The 7,826-nt window shown below is 37.9% G+C and overlaps 1 protein-coding gene across 1 annotated transcript in view; it reads left to right on the top strand.

The window, feature by feature from the left end:
• The first annotated feature begins 526 nt into the window (after window positions 1–526).
• The window catches only part of VPS13D (vacuolar protein sorting 13 homolog D), a 104,281-nt gene continuing 96,981 nt past the window's right edge, over window positions 527–7,826 (top strand). Inside the window, 9 exon segments of the mRNA XM_035901911.1 lie at window positions 527–697; window positions 1,598–1,675; window positions 1,896–2,086; window positions 2,393–2,473; window positions 3,792–3,908; window positions 4,133–4,237; window positions 4,574–4,744; window positions 5,718–5,818; window positions 6,433–6,601. Of these exon segments, the coding sequence (XP_035757804.1) occupies window positions 601–697; window positions 1,598–1,675; window positions 1,896–2,086; window positions 2,393–2,473; window positions 3,792–3,908; window positions 4,133–4,237; window positions 4,574–4,744; window positions 5,718–5,818; window positions 6,433–6,601 (1,110 nt within the window). The 5' untranslated portion in view covers window positions 527–600.

Here is a 7,826-nt window from a genome sequence, read left to right on the forward strand (position 1 = left end):
GCTCTTCCAAAAAAAGGGGTTTGGGTAGGGTGAGTTGTTTCGCAGATGTCATATAAGAATTCTACAAAAATACAGTCGAAGGCTCTGGGCTGTTACTTTAGACCAGGCTTCCAAAACCAGAATGCTGGCAACTTGAAGAAAATGCTGGCAGCAGAAGTCAAGGAGGCCAATGCAAAACTGTTTCAGATCATCGTGGAATTCTAGTCTTCCCTTTTCTGGAAGAGGTTTATAGATTGGCCTTCTTGATTATTGCAACAAAACATGGTGTTTTGATTAAAAAAAGGATGGAAAGATGAACTTATTTTGCAAATGGGAGTGGTCTGTAATCATCAAAGCTCTGTATGAAACTCTGATTTGAGACTTAAAGGGCGTAGCGTATGGCATTTTTAAAGGTAGAAATCAAGCTTAGTGGGTTTACTGCTTTTTAGATTGATTACAGTAAGAATTACAGTGATAGCATCATGTCAGCTCTGCTGAGAATGTATATTTCAGACAAGAATTTTCTTCTTTTTTTTTTTTCTTTCAGAGTGAGACTGTAATTATGGAACAGAAATCCAGAAAATGACAGAAAAACATTAGTTGCCCTCTTCTAGGACAGTCATGTTGGAAGGATTGGTAGCCTGGGTCCTCAACACCTATTTGGGCAAATATGTCAATAACCTGAACACAGACCAGCTTTCAGTCGCTCTTCTAAAGGGTGAGGCTTTGTGGTATTTTCTGTAGTGTTTTCGTACTGTGATTTAAAAAAAAAAAAAAAAGAAGCGGTATGTTTTTGTAATAACTAGAAGGTGGAATAAAAACAATCACCTAATATTGTGTTTAACGTTTATGTAAGCCCTTTTAATGTAGAGTTTTGTGCTAGCATTCTACAAAGTATAGTAAATTTTCTTGTGCTCCTATCTTTGTTGCTTTTTATCAACATGGTTAAACCAATTTATATGAAACTCTCTCAAAAGTATGCTTAGCATATCTTATCAGCATGTTTAATTTATATAATATTTGAGTGTTATCCTTCTTAATACTGTGCAGTAACTTTCCTGTTGAGGAGCTATGGCAGGGAGTATTCTGTATTTACTCTTATACTTTGGTGCTAGTAGTTACTCGTGTAATTTAGACTTCTGGTGTATGTCATGTTATGTTCACGAGTCTTGTACTTTTACGGAGTCCTCAAATCAATGCTTTCTAATTTACCTCTCGCTGCTATTATCTGCTGGTTTTGGAGAGAGTATTTTATAATACTTCAGAGCTTTTTTGTGCATGCTTTTTGTAATATTGAGAAAATACTTGAAATATCTCTTTTGAAAAGACAAAGAGTAGAAGTTTTCTCCTCGGTCACAATAAAGTTCAGACCTGAAACCTTGCAGAAGATTGCTCCTAGATGCCCTCATCAAATAGTTTGAGCACATGGCATTAGGAAATTAACAAGTACATTAAATAACCATCGCAATTGAAACACAACTTGAAGTGGTAGGTTGGCTGTTCTCATTAAATCCTATTTGATTTTTTTTCTAGTCATTTTAGGCTTATAATGTTCAAGCTGGCATTCTTTAACATAATTTTCTTTAACAGACTTGCCTTCTTTTTCTGCTTTGTATAGGTGCTGTTGAATTGGAAAACTTGCCACTGAAGAAAGATGCCTTGAAGGAACTGGAATTACCATTTGAAGTAAAGGCAGGTTTGTATTTTGCTTGTGTGTGCAGGACAGACAATTATAGACAGGAAGTGTTGCATATTTCAGAAGAACCTTTACCTGTGAGTCAGAAGCTTGAACAAATTAGGTAACCTGGTTTTCAGGTAATCCAGTTCTATTTTAGCGTGTTTGTTTCTTGGTTTTCCAAGGATGATAAAGTATGTTTACACTGGAATCTGATAGCATCTCTGTTTTGTATATCTAGGTTTCATTGGCAAAATAACACTACAGATACCTTTTTATCGCCCACATGTGGACCCATGGGTGATATCTGTCTCAAAACTGCACTTAATTGGTGCACCAGAAAAAAAAGAAGGTTTTGATGAGGAAAAGGAGAAGTTGCAAGAAAGAGAACACAAGAAAGCCCTTCTTCTAGCACTTGAAGAAAAATGGAAAGTGAGTCACACTTGTCTTTTGTGGTGAAGAAACAGCTATGGTAGATGGATTGCGTTTAAGTCTCCTGACAAGTAGGAGAATGGGAATGCATAGGAAACTAAGTTAGAATTTGATTCAAACATGCTAGAACAGTGCCTTTTCTGCCCCACCCCACTATGTAGTGTGTCCCACATATGTTGGAGATACTGAAACCACTGGGTTTTTTTCTTTCTCCCTGTTCACAGCGGTTTCAGTATAACAAGGTATATTGTTTCCTGACCAGTCGTTACAGCGGTGGTTAATGCTTATCCCTATTTTCTCTTTTAGAAAGAACGACAGCAGAAAGGGGAATCTTACTGGTACTCAGTTACTGCATCTGTAGTCACAAGAATCGTAGAAAACATTGAAGTAAGCCTTTGCATTGTAGAGCTTTTCCCACTTGTTAAGAATTACGTGTGCCCACTGTGCTTCACATTGTGTAGTCCTCAGAAAAGAAATAAGTAAATCAAAGGTCGATGTTTGGCAGAGGACAGTCCCTTTTCAGACTGAACCTTCTTAACTTCAGTCTTAAACTAGTCCTGATGGGAAATTTGGAATGAAAAACCCAACATCCTGCTTTTACCAAGGGGAAACCAGCATTTTTTTTGTTTGTAACAGTAGGTGGATAATGAATTTACATGAAATATGATGGGTTTTGCTTATGTTTTGGTTCTTTTAGTTATCAACCCACTGAAATACTGAATTGTTTACAAAGCAGAAGAGTGTGATTTGTTTTCATAAAAAGATAATTTGTAAAGAAACAAATCTCAGAGTTCTGCTGATCTACGTTTTTATTATTTGACTGCGTGTTATCTCTCAAGTTCTTTAATTATTCTTTTTCCACTGTTAATAAAATTCTGATGTCTATCTCCTAAGTATCAAAATGACTCAAAAGTATGGCTGTTACACTGTTGCTTTTTTCTCTTTGGAAGTCTTAATGTAGTTAATGACATTTTAGCAACATTTACATCATTAATAATTTGTTTTTAAGCACCAGAAGCTTTTCTACATATTACTTGCTGAAGTTTGTCTGCTTGCCTCCATGAAAGGACTATCCTTTCTCCTTATGAGCAGATAGACTGACTATATCATTTGGTTGTATTTCAACTCACTAGAGGCAATTTAGGAGCAAGATAGCTCAGACTACTTGCTTTTCCTGATATGTTTGAGAAGAATGTATTCGGTGCAGGAGCTCAAGGCAAGAGTATCTGTACTTTTCTCAGTCCTGGGCTCTACATTCTCTGAGAAACCACAGTAACTCTCAAAGGTTTTACCAATATAAAATTAGTTGGGGTCACCTGGTATTATTATTAGTTTGCAATTCTGGCCCATGCTGATGGCTCTAGTACATAAAACAAATTTGAGTCTTTGGTTGGCAATTACACGTTTGCCTTTGAAAGGGAGAATAATAGTGGAATAGCAAAATAAAGTACACTGTCTTGTGAAAGTGGCTAGTTGTTTTTTGGGGAAGGGCAGGGACTAGCGGTATCTGAGGAGAAGATGGAACCAGAGAGTATAAAACCAGAAGTGACGAATAGGATTTTTATGAGATCTAAACAACTACCAGAAATTTGTTGGAGAATTGCAGAAAGGAAATATTAAATTGCTTCAGTATTAATGAATAGTACTGCTGCATCAAATGATGTAAATAGTCCTGTCTAGTAATTTTTTTTTTTTTCCTGTGTAGTTAAAAATCCAGGATGTCCATTTGAGGTTTGAAGACGGCGTCACAAATCCTTTGCAGCCATTTGCGTTTGGCATATGCATCAAAAATGTATCAATGCAAAATGCAATATTTGAACCAGTAAGTATAACTTCTTGTACAAGAACTCATGGCAGCTCAGATGTGATGCTGTATTTTATGGGTGCTAGTAAATATTTAGTGAAAAATGTAGCATTTCAATAATCTTCTGGTTATCAATTGATACAAATTGATTCTGGCCATTTCATATTATTGAGTATGCAGAACTGAAAACTACATGGCATGTGGTGCATGATCTTGACTGTATTCCGCTTTTTCTACTTCAGGTAGAGAAGCTGATGCGGAAAAAACAGCTGGATGTCGCTGACTTCAGCATTTATTGGGATACCAACTGCACTTTATTGGGTGACCTGCCTCCTGGTCAGCTACAGGTACAAGAGAGAGATTTTGCATATGAGAGAGATTGTTGTTGTTGTTTAGTCTCCTTTCTATATTGCAGACCTAACTGACTTAGAATTTATTGGATCTGGTGCTTTTAAGAGCAATGGAAATTTATGGTTTCATGGTAGAATGATAGGATACATGTGCAACCCACAAAGGCAGTGCTGTGAAATACCTTGTTTTACCTTTGAAGAGAGAACATGTTTAAGAGGGTTTTTTAATGGACTGGCATGCTAATAAAATGTATTGTAGTATATGAAACCAGTGCATCCTAATAAGTATTGTACACTCATTTCTTATGGAATAAATTTGCTTGTCACCCACAGGAAGCAATGGATAAAAGTATGGAAAGTCGTGATCATAATTACATCATGGAACCTGTATGCACTTCTGCGCTTCTGAAGCGAAATTGTTCTAAGGAGCCTTTAAGATCACGCCAGACTCCACGGCTTGAGTGTGACATTCAGCTTGAGACTATACCCTTGAAGCTTTCACAGGTAAATACCAACCATCTTCATTTAACTCTCAGTATCTGAAACAGAGACTGTTGAGCAGCAGCATAACTGAGGCCATCGTGAGCTTTGTGCTGTTAACTACGTTTGCTGCGTTGGGTATCCAAACTAGTCAGTCTTCAAGATTGCTTGGGTATCTGTGTGGTGTATTGCACGCTGCTTTATGGTCAGTTTCTAACAAAATGACTGATTAAAGAAGATACTCCTTTATGTTTTGGTTATCGCAATGTCTACAAATTCAGATTGGTCGTTTGACATAGAGTGTATTTTTTCCTTCCCACGTGCTGCAATTGCTGTTTGTAAGTCAGTGCTTCTGAAGATTCTGTTGGTAAAATGCCATCTTGAATTATCTATCTCTAAGAAAACAGTTGCTGATTCAGACAGTGGAATACCTGTAAGGGTCATAAAACTGTGGTAGTGTTTGTAACAGCTTAAATACCAATTATCGTAGCATAAAATGCATACTTCCCTAAGGATTTAGTTTTAGAGGCAACTAAAAGGGATATACTAAGGTTGTTTGTTTTAAAACCAAGCGTTCCAAATTATTTGATTTTATTGCAACTGATTATTGCAAAAACCTGCATTCTTATTTGTTTATTGTAGTAATAGGAGGGATGCATACAGGTTTTTTTCATCTACAGAATGTACAATAGTCGCTGATGTTAGGTTGATAATCTGACATGGAAGGAGATTTCATTCTGTGTGTTTGTAAATAAGGAAGCCTGTAAATTGGATGTCACACATTAACTACTAGCTACTGTGAGAAGATATGTGACACTAGAGAACCAAATTATGAATTATGATTAACATTAATCTTAGTTCTGAAGCCATATGCAGGCCATCAATGCAGATAAACTAAGCCTGTGGTTGCTTTTTTTGTTTGTTGTTTTTTCCTCCCCTTTGCTTTGGAAAGCACTCCAATATTGTCCAACTGATCTGTGTGTTGTTTTATGAATAGATGCAGTATCAGCAGATCATGGGATTTTTAAAGGAACTGGCTAGAAAGGAACGACAGCTTAAATTCAGGAAGTGGAGACCAAAGGTTACTGTAACAGAGAAGTGAGTATATTTACATATGTGGTATTGCTAATATGATACTAAAAACTATATGAGGGACACCAGAATGAAGACAAATATAAAAAGGTAGATAATTATCATATACTAGAGTTTAAGTTTTCATGTTTTGTTCCCCTGCCTCATAAATCAGTTTTAAATAATCAGATGTAATTCAAACTTAAAATAAAATTATTCTTACTGGAGGCTTTAAATCTTTCTTTCACCTGTTCCAAGAACTGAAATTAAGTTGGAGGTTCTACCCCCATGCGCTGTGGTGTTCTGAAATTTTCTCTGTGGAAAGAGCTCCTATTAAGTTTCTTTTATTGATAAATGAGAAAGATGCTATCGGTTCAGACCAGAGTTCTATGTATCTCAACATTTTGTTGTCCATACCTGATATATAACAGCTACACTAAATCCCACTAAATGGCAGGGACTTTGCAGAGCACTGTTCTACACAATTTGTCGAACTAGCCCATACACGCTGTCTCTAATACTCATACTTTTTCTGACCCTCTGTTTTTTCACTGAACCTCTCCTGGACCTTTCACCAGTTTGACGTGCATCTGGTTTTTTTTTTTAAATATTGGTAATACAGTAATTTAAAAATGTTTCAGCTGCCGAGAGTGGTGGATCTTTGCTTTGAATGCTAATCTTTCGGAGATCAGGGAGCAGAGACAACGTTCTACCTGGGAGTTTGCATTACATCGGGCCCAAGATGCAGTATCTTACACTGACATGTATTACAGCAAATTGAAGGGGGAACCACTGTCTACTGCAGAGCAGGTATTTAGATTTGAGTTTTCTACAGTGTTGATTAATTATCTTATATTTGAACGGTTTCATCTTCTCAAATTTAAAATCTGTTCTAGTCTAGAAACATCTTTAGTTTTACTGCAGGCCGTTTTCACTGAACAGACTGTCTTTTGACCACAACTGAGTTTTTAATGCTCGAAACCTGGGCTTGTGGGAGGTGTGTGCGCGGCAGGGTTCTTGTATTTTTGTTTCGCTGTGCAAAAAGCTGTCTCTCTTTTTGAGCTGTAACTGGTTTTCACCAAAAATAACGTTAACTCTCATAGAATGTTCATGTCAGTCTGTGACATGCTTTCTTAACTCGTGTTCTCTGTAGACTGAAAAAAGTATTTAAATATCAGAAATGTGTCAGGTCACCTGAATGGTTGGGTGGATAATGGGGCTAGTTGTGGCTAAATTGTGGCTAGTTGACAGCGTGTTTGAGGGTGCTTTGTTGGTTTTTTGTTTTTCTGCACTTGATTTTAGGATGAAGAATTTAGAGGGAAGGTGCCCCTAATAATGAACCTGTGTCCTACTTCAGAAAGAAAAAAACCTGTGAACTGTAATTGGCTGCTTTTTATCTTTAGATGTATTGGGACTTCGTTGAATCAGTTCAGGGCACCGTGTAACTCACAGAATCACAGAATGGCAAGGGTTGGAAGGGACCTTGGGAGCTCACCCAGTCCAACCCCCCTGCTAAAGCAGGTTCTCCCAGAACATGTTACACAGGACTTCATCCAGGCGGGCTTTGAATATCTCCAGAGAAGGAGACTCCACAACCCCCTGGGCAGCCTGTGCCAGTGCTGAGTCACCCTCAAAGTGAACCTCACCTGTCATAATTGCAGCTGTGATTCTATTGATATTTTAAGTTGTACGAAGAAATACTGAGAGAGTTGGGGTTGTTCAGCCTGGAGAAGAGAAGGCTGTGGGGAGACCTGATTACGGCCTTTCAGTACTTAAAGGGGGCTTATAAGAGAGATGGGAACAAACTTCATGGCAGGGCCTGTTGCGACAGGACGAGGGGCAACGGTTTTAAACTAAAAGAGAGTAGATTTATAAAGATATAAGGAAGAAATTTTTTGCAGTGAGGGTGGTGAAATACTGGCAGGGGTTGCCCAGAGAGGTGATGGAGGCCCCATCCCTGGAAACATTCAAGGCCAGGTTGGACAGGGCTCTGAGCAACCAGATCCAGCTGAAGGTGTCCCTGCTTGGGGACTGC

Source organism: Egretta garzetta, unplaced genomic scaffold (assembly GCF_000687185.1).
Source record: "Egretta garzetta isolate BGI_Z169 unplaced genomic scaffold, ASM68718v1 scaffold69, whole genome shotgun sequence".
Classification (NCBI taxonomy): Eukaryota; Metazoa; Chordata; class Aves; order Pelecaniformes; family Ardeidae; genus Egretta; species Egretta garzetta.